This window comes from Schistocerca americana, chromosome 3 (assembly GCF_021461395.2).
Source record: "Schistocerca americana isolate TAMUIC-IGC-003095 chromosome 3, iqSchAmer2.1, whole genome shotgun sequence".
Taxonomy (NCBI): Eukaryota; Metazoa; Arthropoda; class Insecta; order Orthoptera; family Acrididae; genus Schistocerca; species Schistocerca americana.
In genome coordinates, this window is record NC_060121.1 from 271,891,463 (window position 1) to 271,911,422 (window position 19,960).

At 43.3% G+C, this 19,960-nt stretch overlaps 1 protein-coding gene across 9 annotated transcripts in view; it reads left to right on the forward strand.

The window, feature by feature from the left end:
* LOC124606748 (serine/threonine-protein kinase tousled-like 2) overlaps positions 1-19,960 on the forward strand; it is a 583,729-nt gene that overhangs the window by 523,132 nt on the left and 40,637 nt on the right. Inside the window, exon 1 of one of the 9 annotated variants that reach the window (XM_047138794.1) lies at positions 1,360-1,531. The exons of 5 other annotated variants lie outside the window; for them this stretch is intronic. Coding sequence is in view for 2 of the 4 variants with exons in the window: in XM_047138790.1 (XP_046994746.1) it covers positions 18,446-18,736 (291 nt within the window). In the remaining 2 variants the exon portion in view is untranslated. Of the gene's footprint in view, positions 1-1,359; positions 1,532-17,863; positions 18,112-18,234; positions 18,737-18,811; positions 19,956-19,960 lie in introns of those variants that run through there. 3 more of the 9 variants (XM_047138792.1, XM_047138790.1, XM_047138793.1) reach the window with 3 other exon arrangements.

Sequence of the window (19,960 nt, forward strand, 5' to 3'; positions counted from 1 at the left end):
GATGTTTTCTTTTACAGAGCTAAACGACAACAGTGCATTGAACAGCAATTTGTAACTAACCGAAAAAAATGTCGAAAACGACAAAAATTAAACTTAACTCTATGAAAAAATTAAATATTAATCAAAGTTCAAGTGGGCTCAGTCCAAGCTCGTAGTTTATAATTGTGAGAAGTGAAACGGAAGGTAAAGTTTATAATCAAAGGAAGTGAGGTGATGGAGAAAGTATGTCTTGAAACTGAGAGTGCAGAATGGAGTTTCGTTTCCAGGCAGTGGGAGGAATGAGAAGTTTTATTCCCCCCCCCCCCCCCCCCCCCCCCTGGGTAAAGTTGCTGGTGGAACAGATTTGAATGGAAGAATTCCGGGGACATCGAAAGGCCAGAAGTCATATCCAGTTACATTCATAGGTTGGACACGAAGATACGCGACGAGCTGTACGAAAATCCTTAACAGAAACAACGAAATGGATTGTGTGGGAGCTAGCCGAGAACGATGTAAAAAAAAAGCGTACTACTTCCAGTTACGTAGAGCGGAGTTTCTGTATGTTTGCCCGCATGATAGAATACCGCAAATAAAATAAACCAGCGTATGTCACGGGATAGTAACGAGGAAACGAATATTCTTATTTAGTTTCTTTATGTAAAAGGTACGTAATGCAGTAGTGTAGTGTCACCACAAGGTTTTTCGTGATCAAAGCAAGCGGAGTTATTTTTTATTGTAACAATGATACTGTAGTTTTTACTTTTCCAGATTGCGATGTTTAACGCTCCTTCACCAAAAAAGTATGTTCGCGTTAAAACATAATAATTGAAACATGCGAAGAAATTGTGGCACAGAGAATATGATAACTAAATGTTGCCCACTCGTAACAATTACTTTACGCATAGTCTCCTGGTTATTAAATTCAGAAAATAATTTAACATTTGCCATAGCTTTTGTGCCATTCATAGTAGCCGTATGCCAAGAAATGTTTAGATAGCCTCAGAAATACCAAAAAAAGGAACAGTAATGGCCTAATGGGCTGTTGATGTGAAAAAAGCTTATGTATATGGCACTTAGATTTATCATAAAAAGAAAAGAGGAAAACACTAACTTGAAGAGTAACTGCAATTTCACAAGCAAACTAGATGCATAAGATTATAGGAATATAATTTATATGTTATTGGGCTGTGTCGTGCTTAGATGAAAGTTTTGAATGCAGGCAGGCCATCTGTTGGCGACACTGCAAGCTGCCAAGGCCGCTCAGCAGTTGCCCACGCCGTATCATCACACAGCTGGTTTTGGAGCAGTCGTGACAAACCGCCGTGGAGGGGGGGGAGTAAGGAAAAGAGGAGAGCGTTTAAGATGGTGAATGAAGTTAGAGATTGCGGTCGTGCTACGGACTATGGCATCAAGTGAAAGAAGACCTCAAAGAAGAGAGAGTTAACTAGCGGGGCCAGTGCGACGTAAAGTATATGAGAAGACTGTCCGGAAGCCAAACTCGCATTTCGTAAATCGCCTTTTGACTACGAGACGACCAATATTTTCCTGGAAGGTTCGTGCTTTTCTTTCTGGTTATCTGTCTCCGGCCACACCACTTGACAATCTACCCCAGCTCTTCCTTTTATTAACTGAGAATGCTTTTGTGAAAGTGTCGCAGGTCACTGCGTGTTTTACAGGATTTGTCGCCTTTCTGTGCAGCTTATTACTTTCTTGCATGTTGTTAGTGGCAACCTTGCGCGAAAAGACGGTGAGCGGAGGGGGGTAGAGGAAGCAGGCTCGGTTGGATGACTGCTAGTGATCTCTCCTTTGCTAAGATGCGACTGAGAAGAGATACAAGCCTTGCAAGTTTGATCTGTTTACCATTCCTTGTGATCAAGAAGTTAAGGTTTCCTTGGCTCTATATAATATACCGTAACGTCCAGGAGTATATAGCGGTTTTTGCTGCTCAGATGGTTCAAATTGTGGCTTAAGTGCCACCAACAGTAGTATATAAAGATCACACAAATTCACGCTTCACGAACAAATATGGGGCATAATTCCAACGGGGAAAAGACTGCGCGTTTTGCAAATGCTTTTGTTTTTAATAATTTCAAATACTGCAACCTGGACAAAACATTCGAAGTGTTAGTAATCTTACCAGTTAAACTTCTGTGGATGAAATCGATGTAGATCCGGACTTCTGCGCCAATGCGGTTTAATAAAGAACTACCTTCAGCTGTGGCAATACAGCGTCTTGTTGCTCAGTGATCGCCTGCAAACTGTTTCTTGCGCCGAATCTGGCACACCGACTGGCGGTGAGATGTCTGTCTCACAGTCGGCATCTTTGACGTCACGTTGGTATCGCGCCGCAGTAGTAAACATCAGCTGGATGCAATGGATAAATGATACGCCATCTTGCTCCACTCCGGAAGCTCGGCTCCATGTGTTTCATTGACATGAAGCGAAAAATAGTGAAAAATACATGCATTACTTTGACACACAGGAGATAGGTCATTAAAATAAGTACGATGTTGCTTGTTGGTTAAAATGCGGAGTAACTTATTCCTGATAGGGATTACCGGTATACATATTGATATGGACATTGTTACTTATAACTTAATAGCGTATTACGTTTCCCATTCCCACAGGTAGGTCAGAGGCATGCAAATGACTTGCTGACAGATTCCGACTAGCAAGAAGTATGAAGACAAGTAACTTTACGTTCACGTACAACAACAAAAGTGTAGTCGCATGACACTGATTTACCGACATCGTCCATGTTGGTATTTTTGCGGTTATCCATGAAGTCCGCCTTGACGCTGCTAGCATGGCACACAATGAAAACAGTGCTTACGCTCGACCTGGTAGTTATTTTTCGCTGGCGAATCGGCGTTGTTTTAAGCCGATAGCTGCAAGCGACGAGATTTGTTGAATTAGGTGTCACTTTGCAGAAAACTCGTACGTAGATTGAGCCATGTGTGGTTGTCGGTTCGTTGCATTACATAAATCCCCTCTCAGATTGTTACCGAACCGCCTCCGCCGACGCGCGAGAGGCGACTGGCGGCAGCACGTGGTGAAGGCGCTGGGCGAAGCCGCAAATATCCGAGAGCTCCCGAGCTCGACCGAAGGGTACCGAGCACAGCCCGCGGTCGACACACTGGCCCCTCTGCTGTTTCCTTTGCGGAAATTAAATACTTTCGTGTGGTAATATCAGGTACAGTACTTCTGCACAGTAATGCCTGGCCTGGTCCTATGAATTACACACACACACACACACACACACACACACACACACACACACAGTGGAGCACGACGGGGGAAGTAGTGGATTGGTGCATTCTGAGTTCGGAATGGGCTGAATACAGTAAACACTAGGTTTAATTTTGATTTTAGTCTACAGACAACTCTAAATCGAGAGTGCACTCAGAGTACTCACAAATTTTGTCCGTCTAAGGGTAGGCAACAGATACTTCCGAATAACATGCGACGTACGCCTTTTTTTCGTTTGACGCAGCTCCATGCCTATGAATTCTGTTAAAAGGCGAAAAGGACGCAGTTAAAGAGGCAAGGGTGTATTACGTTCATGTACGAATTTTGTCAGTCAGTATCAGGTATTTAGTTGCTAATGTGTCTTTTACTTACAAGTGGTGATGTGTTGCGTCAATTTCATCATTGCTTGAAACTGATAATAGCAAAGTGTAAACCTTGTAAAAACGTCTGTTTGCTTTGGCTTCTTCAGAGCTTACTCCTTAACATCAGTTTTTGATCCGTTCTTCATTAGTCTTTCCTACGGTGAGGTGCATGTGTCAATCCCGTCTCATTCCTTCTTACACATACACGTGACTGAAGCGATTTTGTGCTGTTTCGGTTAATAAGGGTGTATGTACGATTACTGTCTATGTTTTACTATCATTTTGCTTCCGGAATATCGTTCTGGATATTACTGCCCATCATTCTTACACTGATTTTGTTGCTTTGACTGAATGTGCTCCACTCGAAAGGTGAATTAGCCACTTTACAATGTTGCACTCCATTTTGAAAGCCTCTCAACATGTATAAAAAATTAAATTGAAAGCTGCGTAGTTTTAAGATTTTTGCACTGATTTGTCAGTCTTACGCAAGTCACTCTTTCTCCTACATGGCAGTACTCATAAACACTAAGGCGTCGTAATTACTTTTGATGCGTTATCACTAATTTTTTATGAGTCATTTCACGTCGTATCTCCACATTCTCTGCTGTTAGGAAGTTTGATGATCCTAAGGCTGCGAGTAGACAGAAGCTTTGTGATGTTATGGGTGACCCTGCCCACAGAGTTAACGAACCGACCAACTGCATGTCCGTTGCACAAGTAACAGCGCGATATAACTATGGATGAAACGCGACTTAAGCTGTACACATCGTGAAAGTATGAAACCTGATAAGTGGAAGCTCTTACACTCAAGTATAAATAGTGTATATAGAGAATATTGTGGTAAGGAAACGATTACAGTATACTATTTAGCGGAGGCTGATTCCGTGGTTTTTAATACATTTAGACGAAATCATTTTCTGGAGACATTTAGGACAGCAAAAAGCTTTTGTTACATGTTTCAAGGTGATTGATAATTTCATTTAGTGTCCATATGACACGCTCTAATTAACTGAAACATCACAAAAATTGAAAGCTATACACGGCTGTTTTCTTAATCTGAACCTCATATTCGAAAATTATTTCGATACGATTTTGCACCAAAAGAAAAAAAAATTGAAGCAGTACATTTCAGATATGTTTTTGATGCGATAGTCCCTTCTCAGTGTTGTACTATAAGGGACTGCGTACAAGTGACACTCATTTTCGATTTATTCGGCTTTCGAGTTAACCATGTTACTGATCAGGCGAGAAATAGTAGTAGTACGTTTTGTTCTACTTTCCGATAGGAGTTCTTTGTGAAAGCGAAACAGAAACAGGTTGTCTAAAGATTTAATTCATTTTTGAGACATGGCGAGTAGGAATATTTCCTCTGATGTATAAACGGAATGCTGTACTGTCAGAGGCACGATGTGTCATATAATTTGTGCACTAATTACCTCTGTGTTCCTCACCCTTTTCCCATCGCTTATTCCTTACTCCGCCTCTACTCCCCGCCATTTACAATTTATTTCATTTTTGAAGCGCTATATTGTTACACAGTGTTGGTTTGTACTTGCCATTCCAGTTGCGTACTCCGAAAGCCTAGGTAGTCCGATTAAGAAGACAAGCTCGTATATGGTTTCCAACTGGCAGGGAGGAAAGGTGGAGGGGCGGGAAGTTCACTACTGTTTCACGTTAACAGTCCACTGTAAAAAAGATACCAAGATGCAGTCGTTCTGTGCATATGAATTGGCGCCTCAGCCTTTCTGTAAAGATGGAGAGAAAATAGTTGAATTTTATTACTAATGTATCAGAACATAAAGTTCAGGGAGACTGTGTTTCACTCCTTTGTTCAGAACTAGTTTCATCCGGGTCAGGATAGGACTAGAGGATAAATTGCATTGGCGTTGACTGCGTACTGATTTTAGAACGTCAGATTCCAAAATCAAACCGCGTAGACAACTGGACCCGAACTTTTCCGGAGCAATGGTTTGTGTTACTGCAACTCGCATATCCTGAGCGGGTCAGTATGTGAAACTGAAGAAAATAGAGAAAATTTAACCCGTGGTACTTTTTTAAACAATTGGATGTGTGAATACGCTCGTTTTTGTAACAGTTGCGTATTTTTGAGTCACATACTGTTCGAAGTTGTATAAAGCTGTACAGACTGGAAAGACTTTTTATTAATACTTCTATCTCTGTGATCATCCTGATTCAGGTTTTCCGCGATATTCTGAAAGTGGTTACTGTCTCACGTTGAGCTCTTCTCCGTTCTGCCAACTAGACTACAATTTTACGTATTTGGACTAATTTGCGTAAAGTTTGGGATTCTTTCAATTTAGTCTGATGTGATATCCTGTACAGAGCGTTAAAATGTGACCTTCCTTTCCATAGAGTGCGCCATTGAATATTTGTAGGTGCCGAACCACGATCGTGCAACGTCAAATTGGAGGCGACAACGATGACGTCAGGGTGTCGGTCTATGGCTGTAGGAGCGTAGTCTGTGGAGAGCTGACAACAGTGACCACATGATGGCGACTGCGACTGCAGCGCGGCGCCGTGCCGGACTCGCGACCCACCTGCGCCGCGCCGCGCCCGGTAAACCGGATCCCGAGGTTATCGGCCCGCTGCCCCTCGCCACCACATAGTTCACGTTCCTGTAATCAGGCGTCGCGCCAGTCGCGCCCCCTCGCGCCAGATAAGGGAAGCTGCTGTCTGCCATCTTGCCGCCGCCACTGCTGCCGCCCCGCGCCGTTGCCAGCTTCCGGCCTCCAGACACCCCCCTCCCTCCCTTACAGTACCGCCCCTGCAAGGCTAGCCAACTGCATTTACCTCCCATCCTCGTAATATCTATTTCGTCATTCTTTCTGTTACGAGGAATAACCAGTCGTCTTTAGAACTGCATCCCTTATTATACGGAGGCTTTGGGTTCGTGTCCCTGCCTTATCCTGGCAAACTTCTGATCTGCATGACTGCCCTACAATTCGCACTTCAGTACATGGCAGATGGTTCATTGAAACACCGTCAGACAACCTCTCTGCAGTTCCAATCTGAATAGCACGCGGGAAAAACGAATACTTAAGCCTTTCTCTTTTGTGTCACACTGATGATTTCTTCCTTATAGGTGGCCGTCAGCACAATAATTTTGCAAGAGCAAGTTGGTGATTGAAAATTCAAGAAAATATCTCGCCGCAACGAAACACGCCTTTGTTTTAATGATGGAAAGTCCAACTCGCGTATCATAACCGTTATCCTCTCTCCCCTACACTGCGATTGTACAAAACGAGCTGCCCTTCGAACTTCCTTGACGTTCTCCGTCAATATTATCCGATTAGCGTCCCATACCGCGTAGCAGTAATCCGGAAGAGGACGGACAAGCGTAGTATAAGCAGTCTCTTCAGTAGATCTGTTGCATATTCAAAGTATCATGTCAATAAAAAGCAGTATTCGCCACAACATTTTCTATTTGACGATTTAAGTTGTTTGCAATTTTACCACATAGATATTTAGATCAATCAACCAGCTTTAGATTTGTGTGATTTATCATGTATCCGAAATTAACGGGATTGTTTGGAGTCAATTACTTGTTTCGGCGCCATGCGGGTATCTTGTCTAAATCATTTTGCAGTTGGTTTAGATTTTTTGGTGACTTTATACTAGACTGTGAAAGACAGCTTCATCTACAAATAATCTAGGAAGGCTGCACAGATTGTCTCCTAAATAGTCTGTATAGATTAGGAACAGCAGAGGGCGTTTAACACTTCTTTGAGGTACGCCAGATATCACTGCTGTTTTACTCGATGTGTTCCGTTCGTCACTTACTGCGAGCTGTGACTTATCTTATAATGCGACAACAATACTTTAATTCGACAGTCAAGGATAAAGCGTGATCTGGAGTAGAATTACAGTTTCCTGTCAGTAGGAAACTTTGCGCTAATGAAAGAACGCGAAATTAGGAAAGATGATTGTTCTTGAAAGCTGAAAGCTGTTCTATCAGTGGTGTCAGGTCGCGTAGACATTTTGTCTCTACCGGTGCCCAAGCGGTCAGGACGGTCCTCGCGATAACGAAGTCCCAGTCAACTAGGAGGGGGCTAAATTGATACTCAGTCGGTAATAATTGGAAGAGGAGTACCAGTTCTAACATTTGCTTCATACCAAAGAAAAACTACCTGAAAATACACCAGGATAGCGAACTCTCAACGACTACATGCACGCGTTCGTTCTCTCTCAACAGATAAGTGAATTGTTGACGTTAAAACGAAAAACTAGTAGTATCCAAATGTAGTGATATTGAAGCTTCAATTCATCCACCATGTGTTCTCGTTCTTATTTTCTTGGACGTCGACGATACCATAAGTTCATCAGACGATTTAATTAGATTGTATCGCATGGAAGGGATACTTGATACTGTGATATGACAAGGTACCAATCATGCTCGATGAGAGGGTCCTCGAGAAAATTTTGTTGGGAATCTTGCACTAGACCATCACTGTAAGTCGCTCATACTCGTCCACTCCCACTTGCACATTCTCTCACTCATTCATTCATTCAGCGCAACTCATGAGCACATTGTCATCCCTTTGTGTCCCTTTTTATTTTTATTTTCCTCGTTGTCATTGACATAGACTGTGCCTCTGATTATCACTGGCCCTCACCCACTTTCACTTTCTCCTTCTCTTTATTCCTCTCCCACTGGCACTGTCACCAACCCTCTTTTCCTAGCACTGTTCTGTCATTGTCAGTTACATGCCATTGCTACTATGCCCCTCTGTTTCTCTCACGTTGCCATTGTGTCTTTCGCTTGTTCTATACCACAGCCATTGTCTACGATTTTCCAGTATATATTACTTCTTCGCCTCTGTCCCACTAACACTACCTTCATCTCTCTCAGCATAAAAAAGCGCGAATATGATCGCATGCCAAAATTTTGGGGAAAATTTTCAATGGTTCTGACGAAGGTAGAACGAGGCAGATGGATCCCCACTTTTCAGCCAGCCTTTTAATAAAGAGGAGCTCCAATAGGAACATTTTCCGGCTGGTTTCCCTTCTTTTCCCTGCTACTGCAGGGCACGTCACTCGTATGAAAAAAACTTTGTGGTTCAGTAAAATTTTGATAGTTATGTGAAACTGAAATAACGTAAAACTAATTTTACACCTCAGACAGGATTTTTCGCGCACAAAATTTTTTCATGTACTTCAGTACTACAAAATGTTTCCAGAACCCTTCTGATGATAAAGGCATTTGTTGTGCATAGCCGTCTTGGAATCCGCGGCTCAGTTCTGGTATGAAAAAGTGGTAAGAAACACAATTTTTGGGTTTTCTAAGGAACCGCCGACGAACTAATGGTGCCTCCATATCCGCTAAGGCCCATCGTAGACCACATCAAATGCAGAAAGAACTAACCGATTTGATCCATTTGCTTGAACAGGAGGAAGTTGTGCAATATTCATACTTTGACCCCTCTGCTATGTATACAAATGTTCTCTAGTTAAAGGGTATCCAAAACATTTGACTATACCTTTCTGTCACCATCAGAACCCACGGTATAAGTCCCGAAAGACTCCCGTTTTTGTGCGCGGCATTTTGGAACATATTAGTTGGCGCCTGTTTCTTTGGACAGAAATGGTAAAATAACCAGCACGACGTTTTCCAATATAAATAGTGGAGGTCAAGAAACAGCTGAAGAGACCTTGTTCCAACCTAGTCGCCAAATAATGTTAATTAAACTGAAATGATGTCTGTGTTACCCGTCCTTACACATGTGCACTCACTTCTAAGTGAGTAGGAATACTTCTTAAAAATATACTGCATAAAATGATAAAAAATCGAATTCTTTAGCGTTTTGATCTAATTTACTTGTAGAGGATGGGGGGCGTAGATTCAGAATCTACACTCGGCTATCGTGCTATCATTTCAGTGACTCAGTTACTTATTTTTGACCTTAAGTGGTTCATGTGTCAAAAGTCGTCTTTGTATTGTTCGAAGCTTATATTTTGCTCCTTAAAGTTTGCTGAGAGGCTCCTTTTACTCTCAAGAGGCATAAAGGAGTAAAGATTTTCCCTCAGCGTACAGTGAAAGTGGCCCATAGCGTGAAACTTCTCTGACGAGCTTAGGGGAAGTTAACGCAGTTGCGCCTACAAATTTTGTGCTCTCGGTGGAATGTCGAAGCTTGTTAGTTGGTTTCTATTATCGTTATTATTATTATAATTATGATATTGTCAGTGGTGGTGGTGGTAGTAATAGTAGTAGTAGTAGTAGTAGTAGTAATGCTGCTGCTGCTGGCCACAGCAATCCGCATGTTCTTTCGTCGTTTATCTGCAGTCGTCTGGTAGGCACATTAACGATGCACAGCCGATTTCTTTTTGTGTCTTACATATGCGTCTAAATTGTACTTTGAGACACATACAGGGTGTCCCTGGAGAAATTCTCAGTATTCAGGGACACCCATTCAGGCCAAAAGCTATGTAAACATGGGCTGTAAAATGTATATTTTAAGAGCTACGAGCACTTGTTCATCTTCGCTACAGTTAAGTACATCTCTCCTATTACACAAGTGCTCATACCTCATAAGGTATGCTTTTTAAAGCCTGTGTTTACCAGACGTTTCTGCTTCGAATGATAGTTGCTGTCATGTTCCAGAATTCATATCCCAGAATATTGACATTTCCTCCTGGTACACTCTGTATACAAGGCTTCTATAAACGATTCATTTGTTTTCAGAGTTCTAAATTCTCCAAAGTATTACATCTACAAATATGACTGATTGCATGAACAGAACCATTAACGTACCAGTTTTGTATTTGCACTGTACAAGTGTACTATGGATGCCCTCTAGTCACACGACACACGTGCAAGCGGTAGTCAAATTTGTTTCATACCTTACGTAGCAACATCATGTCAGTGGCCATCACACCAGCACTGATGCGTTCTGTCAGCTGTTACAGTGGTCCTGCTGGTGGGGCTACGTATAGACTGTCCAAAGTGCACCCACAAGGAAAGTGTCACACTGCATTAGGTTACACGACGTTGGGGGGTGGGAGGCGGGCGCCCGCAAAAGAACAGAGCCAGATCCAGTAATGCGGAAATTCATCGTTTAGAAAGCGACGAACATCGATGCTCCAATGACGGGGTGCCCCGTGTTGTTGGAAGATGCAATTCTCGAGAAAAGCGGTCATTTGTGGAAACAACCTCAGCTGCATCATATCACGGTAAGAGGAACCCGTCACAGTCTTCTCCACAAGAAAAACGGCCTACGTTGTGCTAATTAACCTTCCCGGATAAATGGAAGGTTGCTTTGTCGCTGAATATCAGCTTGGAGGCGAAATGTTCATCCTCATTTACTTCCTGTATTATGATGCAAAATTGAAGGCGCTGGCCACCAGTTGGTGGGTTCAAAGCAAACTCGGTGAGTTTACACTTCTACGCATGCATCGGTCATATTCTTAAAAGTAATACTTACGAAAATATAGAACTTGGAAAGCGAATGAATAATTTATGTTAGCACTGTATATTTGTCTAATTTAACGGAAGTAAGTTGTGGTAAAGTGAAATTAATAGTTTGTTAAATACCTTCGCTGTATTGTTTCAGCAAACGAGTGTGTAAAGCGTATTATCTAACCATAAGAATCATTTTCCAGTTCCTTTATCTACGTACGTTAGCGCCACTTAGTTGTGCCTTACGCCACTGCGTAATATTCCGTTGAGTCGAGCCACCAAGCTCAGTGTGTATCGAGGCGGCGGAACTCGCCTGACCGGAAGCTTCACACGGGCCGTTTCACAATTTGTGTAGGAGAACAGGGGCTTCAGTAAGTTACTCCTCTCCTGGAGTAGTATAGGCTGGTGCTGCAACTCAGCGTTGCTCTAACCCAGCCAGAAGTTCTTTGATAAGTTTACCGTTGCATGTTTTGAGGTAGCCATTAGATTGGTGTGAGATTAGGGTCTCTTACCATTTATTTTAATAATGTGAATGCGACACAGGATTGACGCACCTAGAAATTTTACGATTTTCTGTTCATTGTTTTAAATAACCGAAAATTTGGGTGCCATTCCTTCAGTTATGAGTACGTTATCAAGGAGCCAAAGCCAGATTTTTTTGGTAGCGGCGTTCTGGGGAGGGTACTGAAAATAAGTAGTGCAAATCGAATTCTAGACAATTTTTAGTCAATTGTTTTTTCGTGACCAATGGATTTATCGTCTTCCCAAATATAGTTACTACGCATTCACTACTCATTGGTTAATATAGGATACATGGCAACGGGATACATGAATGTAATTCGAGGATACGGTGTTTCCAACGTCCTTGCATGGCTTAAGTTTTGTTTTACTGATATTTTTTTTATAAGGGGTGGTTCATTATTTTCCTCTGTACGGTGAATCCTTTGTGTCTAAACTCCCGTTTCCTCGCGATAAAAACGTGAAAGCTTTACCCTATGTTTCTGCAGTTGTTTTCTTGGAATCTAGGCAGCCGTTGTCTCACAACCATGTTGCGCGCCTGAACGATGGTTTGATCCTCAACTAAAGCACTTTGATTCTGGTTTTTAAGAATAATAACTACCAGCGGAGAAATGCTCCTGTCGGAACACAAAGGCGATTATGTTCCTCTTTAAATGACTCTGATAGGAAAGTGGAAAACCAGCTGCCATGCTTCAATCCTCATTCCGCCTTCCTGACCAAAAATTTTGGCATGCGCTGTTTTAACGCAGAACATTTTAAATAATTTTACCCAGTCTCTCTCTCTGTTGTTACGCCTTCATACTCAGCATCTCCGTCTGACTGCCAGGGTCTATATACGCCTCTCACGGGGTCTCCTTTTTCTCCAATTGATTTACAGTACATCCCACTGCTACTGTCTCCTCTCACACTTATACAGTCTCCTTTTGTCTTTCTTTCCCACTGCCACTGTCTGCACCGTAACTCGGCAGCTCAAAAGTTTAGGGAGGTCGAAATTATTATTTTCCCTACACCCGCGTTTTAAAATTTCGGTCCAAAATGCGCCATTCCCTATACCTACGTGTTAAAGTTAGCCAGTCTGGATGGGGCCCACTCATATCTTTTTTTCCATTTGCACTGTCTCTTCTCTCTTTTGCTCCCAGTGCTTCTGTCTCCATCCTCACAATTGGTAGTTTTCGCACTCAAAAATCATGGTTTTTCGGGGTTTTCTCGAGAATCGCCTATGAACAAGCGCTGTTTTATAAACCGCCTAAGGTCTGTGGTAGACGAGTAATGCAATAGATTTTTTTTAATTTATGTCTTCTGGAGGTAGTGTGCAGTGTTTAAATTTTGACCCTATATTGTAGGATAACTGCAGTATGTCCTTCCGACAGATGTACAAATGAGCGCTAGGCGTAGGACTACCCAAAACACTTGAACGTTTACGTCTGTGACAGTAGAACTCGAAATATGATCCCCTGAAAAATAGCATTTCAGCCACCGGCTTTTTGGGGCACGTTGTTACCGTGCACTGTCGTGCATGGACCGATTCTTACGTGCGCGTATACGATTTTGCTTTTGCGAAATTTCTCTGCGTTACTGTTTTATGTAAAGCAAACTGAAACTAAAATTTCTCGTTTTACATTGATTCTATAACTAACTACAGTTACAAGGATGGTTTACATAGCCATAGTCCGTTTTTTTCCCTTTCTTTTCACCATCGTTCCCTTTGTAAAGATTGGTTGTTAACGCTGATGAGGACTGTGCGTGCGTTTTACATTAGGAATTATCATAGGTGTTCTTCGGATAGCAGATGGCAAAAATTTAGTATAATGACGAATGACGTTTTGAATGTGATTGTCCTCTTATGAACCTAAGTTTTCTTAGTTTATTTGCAGTCGTAGTGCCTTGTTTTTTCACCTCAGTTGAATGGTGGCCAACTTGCCCAAAACTTATTCCACAGCTGAGTGTTGCGTATTATGGTTCAATTTGGCTACGTTACGCCTAAAGTAGTAAAGATTTGTTTCCGTTCATTCAGTTCTTAACAGAGATGTTTGTTTCCTATATTCGATTACAACTTTCTGTCTTCGCATGACCTACAAAAAAACGAAGTATCAAAGATCGTAGCCTTTTTTCCCTCCTTGTGTAAAATAGTGTCTTTAACAGATCTGTTTAGTTGTAACGGTTAAAAGGTTACATTGACCGGAATTAGTGTTTTCCTAATGCGTTAACAGCATTTCGAATTCACTGTTTGGGAAATGTGGCACCTCTGTCTCATAAAGTAACCACAGACGTTGTTGTCCCTGTACACTGTGTGTGTGTGTGTGTGTGAGAGAGAGAGAGAGAGAGAGAGAGAGAGACGTACTGAATGACTGCGAACCGTTCGTTGTGTGCGTTGCTCGTCCCCGTATACCTGCAACTGGTTCCAACCGACCCTCGGCAAGCGTCAGCCAGCTTGACTATTGTTCGCCCCCTGCAATGCCCCTCGCGCAACCCCAGGCTGCCACAACTCACCTTGGTCTTGTAGTGTTTAGGCTTCTATGTTCTTAAGGCGGACTGCTTGCGTACTTCCTTCCAAAGTACCGACTTTCACTTCGCTTCTTCCTATTTTTAGAGCAGACGAAACAGCGCTGTGCCCTATATTGTTAATCTCCTGCTCAGATTTAGTTTTCAGGTTAAGATTTGTTTTCAATTAAATCTGCCACATTTTTGAAGATGTAGGATGTCGACATGGAAATTTGACTTAGTGTTGCAAAGTACTATAGAAATCAATGCAAGGAAGTCGGGTGTGTAGGATCACAGGGTCAGCTTCGAAGAGTCGCACAAAGAATAATGAGCATAAAAATAATCATCCAATTGATCGGACATATATCTCCATCGGCCAATCAATTTTCCCACGTTTCCACTAAATCGCTAAAGTCAAATGCCCGGATATTTGATCTAAAAACTACAGTTCCGATTTACTTCCCTATCCCAACGTCGTAGATGATCTTGTCAACAGAACGTTGTGGTCTAATCTTCTTCATTCGTTTTGTACTGCCTACAGAACCTTCTAAATAACCTGGAAATATAGCTTACAATTTAAGGACGTACGATCGTGTTAAACGCTCTTTTTTTCTGCGATAGGCCCTAGATTCAATTTATCGAAATAGGCGGGCTGTAGTTCCGTGGAACTGACAACTGTTATTACAAGATTTCTTACACTTAAAGGGTGAGATTACGAGGGCGCTCCATTGCTCAGAGCACCGATTTCTTTGGGTATCGTCATTTCGGCTATTAAGAATTTCAACGCCGTTACTTTTTTCCGAGACGAGATACACGTTAGAGTATACAGTATGCTTCATGGAATTACATACTGTTTTTTGAAGTCTTTTATACGTAACTTTCCTTATGTATTTCAAAATCCTCAACGACTTTTTTCAACGATTTTCGGAATTCTATGCCTTCTCATCGATGATTTCATTGGTTTTTATATTTAGGTTTTCTGTTTTGATGAATGTTACTTGTAGCAAAGATTGTAGTTTGAAATTTTGTGATTTTTTTTTTTTTTTTTTTTTAATGTCTTAATCACGTTGGAAAATTGAAGAAAGGAGGTCGGGGGGGGGGGGGGGGGGGGGCAGGAGGATGGACCCAAGATAAAGGGCATCGACCCAACGCCGAGGTCACTGGGGAAATCGAGCATAATAGTCTTATTTAGTAAGGTTTGTGAGAAAACACGGACGAAAGTCTGGTTGACTGAATACAATCTTACAACACTTACCTGGGTAATATGCACGGTTTGCCGGTTTTAAACCCGGCTTTTCCCAAAATGTGAGTTCAACTTCCCTTCAGCAGAGAAGCAAAATATCTCAAGTGCTAACTGTAACTCGATTCTCGTAATTCCGTACATTAGTTGAAGCGAATGTATTATGTAAGCGCAATTAGTTAAGAGACGTATTTCCCATAACTAAAAAAACATAATAAAAGAATATTCGTAATCCTGCTTTAACTGTTGGAAATTTAAGCAGTCATTCGTTCGTAATGGATGCTACTAGTTAATCATTGTTGTGAGCTTCAAAACATATCCGTGAAATGGATCTTTTCATGTCCCGTCTCTTATAAGCAATGAAATTCTGAGCCATCGAGAATCCGCAGCCAAACCTAGATATCGTTATGACTTTTCTTCTCGTGACGACAAAGCGATTCATCGTTTCTTAAGAGACGGAATGAACTAGCAACAGCTAATGTTAGGGCGACGCGCAGGATTAGCCTTATGGATGTCTGTGTCAGTTCCTCGACAGCTAAAATGAATCGTGATTTCTTTTACATGTGTCGTCCTTCTCAGCGGTTAAACAAGACTTCTAAATTTTAGCCACGCGTATATTCGAACGTGTTTATTTACTGCTACAGATGAGAGCAGGTAAACCAAGCCACGTTTCTTTCTCGTGGGAAAATTTTCAAACCCTTTTTTTTTTTTTTAAGTTCGGAGTGTGTGTGTGTTTGTTGCTGGTAGTAGGGCGGTTTGGAGTATGTTGCGACCAGTTACGTAAAACGCAGTCATTGTATGTGTTACCAATATTCATTAAACCTTGTAGTTGGGCTCTCGGCTCATTTGATGTGTCCCTCTGCAAAGGCTGCGTACGCCTCTGGGCTGGAACGCTCGGCAGGAGAGCACCGAGCAGCTCTGTGGGAATGCCAACCGTAGCGAGCACTGCAGCGGGGTTCGATTACCCGGCCTGGCCCCACCTCCACGCGCATTCTTTACAGCCGGCTCGACGGTGTGTGCTCTCTGCTCACTTGCTCTCTTTGGAGTGCTGACGTGTTGACAAATCTCGGGCGAGCCGTTCTCTAGTCTGGCGCATGTCTAAAAATCTCTTGTTTTATTTTAATGTCTTATCGCGCCATAAAGTGTTATTTTGAAGGCATGCGAGAAACTAGCCCAGTTCCCTAGTTTTCGATGATAATTGCAGACTTAACTGTATATAAAAAAGAAAATACTCGTTCCTCTTATTTTGAGCTGGTTTCGATAAGTAATGCCTTTTAGGGAACTGTTTTGTAGGAGAAATTTGAACTTGGTGATCATGCCTTGAAGACAACTCAGTGGTGATTGTTTACGTACATACTCAAACTAGATTTTCGTTGTTTTTAATTAATCGTAGTCGCAAGGCGCCAGACAACTGATATGCAGTGAAATTAAGTTAAAGGTAGCTTGTCTGGCAGTCTGCCGACCAATTGTGAATTAGGTACTGGAACAAATTATGCTTGCTTTTTCTATACACTTGTGATCTATGTTTCACTAATAATGAATTTATATCAGTGGTTACTTTGCCTTCGAATGTTTACGTTAAAGGCCTGGCCCATTTTTCATTGCTGTTTTCAAAAGGCCGCCAACAGAAGCACAAGAATTTATTAAATATTTAGTGTTAACTACAACAATGTTAATTTTTACGCTCCAAGTTTTCCACTGAGAAATGAGGTGCGTATCTTTGCGCCCATTCCTTTCCATTTATTCAAGTGTTCTATAGCGCCACTCGCTGTTTTGAACACGGAAAGTTGGCCTGTGCATCAGCACTTCGCTAGTCACGGTTGCTTTTAAAGTGGTGGGTGGAATCGTGCGTACTTCCAAGCTGGTTAAGTAGCGCGTCCTAGGATGTTTTACTGTAGTAAAGAGTTTTTCACTCCGAATATCTTTAGATTTTCTCGTGCTACTTGAGGATCGTAGGCATCAAAGCCGCACTGCAGTTCGTTGCAATCTTGAATTCACGAATTACGTTGTTAAGGAGCATTAAAAAAAATCGTATACTCGTGCGCCACAATTTTGAAATGGCAGTTTAGTGTATTTTGCATAGTTTGTGCTGTTAATATATTATTTTAGCAGATAAAGTTTGTACGTAAATGTAAAAAATGCGTATATCGATAACTTATGGGAAGAGCATACACAAACAAGTCAAGGCCACACCTGTTTACAGATGGCTGTTGAAATTAGCTGCGCATATTATCTATAATGTAACAAAGCGGGATGATACGCTATATCTGCTTTCAGCGTTTAAATCCACCCAGTTTTGAGACCGTGTTATGAAAATATTAGACATTTTATTATTGGCACTGCCGGCAGATGGGAGATGCGTTCGTTAAGTTTCGGCAGGCAGAAATGGCGGCTGCTTTATTCGCTTCCTAATTGCCTAGCGTTCCAGGCGGTACACGGGAGTCAATCCGGGTGTTGGAGTGTGCGGGAGAGGAGCGGCGGAGGTGGCTGCGCGAGGAGGGGGAGGGAGCGGAGAGGTGGGGAGAGACAGAAGGGCCGGACACACACGTGAACTGCCATTGGCCAGCACTGCAGGCCGACGGGTAAATTTAGCACTACTTCCCATGCACTCGTCTCTCCGCTAGTCGAGATTACCAATTAAGCGGATTTAGCAATATTTGCCATTCTGTGCCCTTGTCTTAAAACGAGAGGCGCCTATCGTCAGTAAAAAGTTGGCTAGCATGTTGCTTCCGTGGTGACAGAAGCCTTCGTAGCTCGTCGCTGTTCCCGCACCGCCGACCGTCCGTGAAAACATGCAGCTGGCACAGTGGAATCGATACCGGCAAGAGCTCACGTACGTCGACGGGGAAGTCGCCGTCCAGCCCACGGTTAGTAGGGGAAAACAGCGCTGCGTAAAGCAAGGCTTACACAGGGACGCCCGCAGCTGTCGGAACTACTACTACTGCTACTGCTTGTGCGCGGGCTTGACACACTTCCTGGAGGGGAAGCAGTAATCCCTACATTACTGACACGCGCGTCATTAAAAGTTCTGGCCTCGAGGCTTGACTAGAAGCGCTGCCCTGCCGTGGCTCGGTTTTCGTAGCGCCAACACGAGCAGTAGTAGCCGAGCCGACAGCCGCGGACGCCCCGGCAAGCGGGCTGGCTTTGTAATCAATTAGGGCCCGAAGCTGTGTGTACGTGCGCGTGCGGTGGCAACAGCGCATGGTTGGCCAGCTGGGCGCCCCGGCGTTGCCGCAGCTAGCGGCGGAGACAGCGACGGCGAGACGAGCGGGGCGAGCCGACGGTGACGGCCGCGCAGGGCCACCAGGGCGGGCCGCACGAATTGAATGGCATTGCGCCGCCGCCACCGCCGCTAGCGGTTGCCATGGCCGCCGTCGCGCCCTGCTCGCGCACCCTTCGCTCGCAGAAGCAGCAGCTATGACGTGCGCCGCCGTATCTGTGATGGACAGCATGGTGCGCTCCTTCCTGCTCACCTATTGGGAGTACCAGAAGGTAATTAGCGGCCACTGACCGACCGGTTTCTGCGACCGTGGGAGGCCGGGTGACTACACAGGACGACTGTGACGATGCAGCGTGATTTCTGCTGATCATATGGTGGACGACGAATTGTGTAACTCCAGTGAACAGAAACTAAATACAGTGTGCACTCGTCGGGGTAGAATGTCTGTTTTTGCTATGCTGGCCGTCATAGTGTTTCATGTTAGAGCAACCATCAAGACAGGCAGGAGTCACCAACTCTGTGCTTTCGAAGCAAAATAAAAACATTGTTGCGTACATATGCGTTACACTCGCAGCTTGCCACCATTGATTTTAGAGCTTGCTCAGTCAATGTCGGAATGTTTCCCTCTCTGTCCCGTTGAGGAGTAGGTAGGGGGCACGGCCGGAGGAGGGGCGACCCTGCTCGTATAGTCAAGTGTGTTGTATATGCTGCCGCCGCGCGATAGGCATGGCGCGGCGACATCTTGCCCTCCTGTATTCGCGTCGCCGCTGTGACCTGTAGCAGTATGAGGCGGATTCCTAAATCGCCACCTTCGCTGTTACGGAAACAAATATGGCCGCCCGCTCTTCCGCTGCTCCTGTGCGGAACTCGACAGTGCAGCGGACACTGTTATCTTCTGCCCGTATTGTTTTAAGTGTGTGCGTACGTGTGTACCAAGAGAATAGTGCACTTCTTCACATTCAATTCCGCCGACCGTCGGTTGCACTTCGATGAGTTCGACAGTTTCTGGAAGTAAATATAGTAGTGGTAGCAGTGTCGTCTTTTAATTCTACGTTTGTCATAGAGATGTAGCCGAATGTGACCGTGTGTAAACGCGAGTGAATATCTGGAAGAAGGTCGAGATGGGCGAACGACTCTCCCCTCTCCCGCATTTCCTCCATTTTGTCGTGAATCTGATCCATCAGCCGTAAATTTTGTTCTGATCGTAACTACTATCAAGTGTTGTTACTTAAGTTTACTCATACATGAACTGATCATACTGAAAATGTGTAACGCTAAAATCATGTTATGTAGATCGCCGTTGTATATGGGCAGATTTCCTAAAACTAGGTTATAAACACATTGATGGTAGCTATGTTCTTAACCTTCAGTGAAACTGTGAAAAGATAAGTGAGGCCAGGCCTCGACCTAGAAGAATGCCACCAGCTGACTGGGAGTTTCGTATGAGAGTCATCAGACTGGAAACCTACATTTATGAAATGATTTTCTGTGGTACG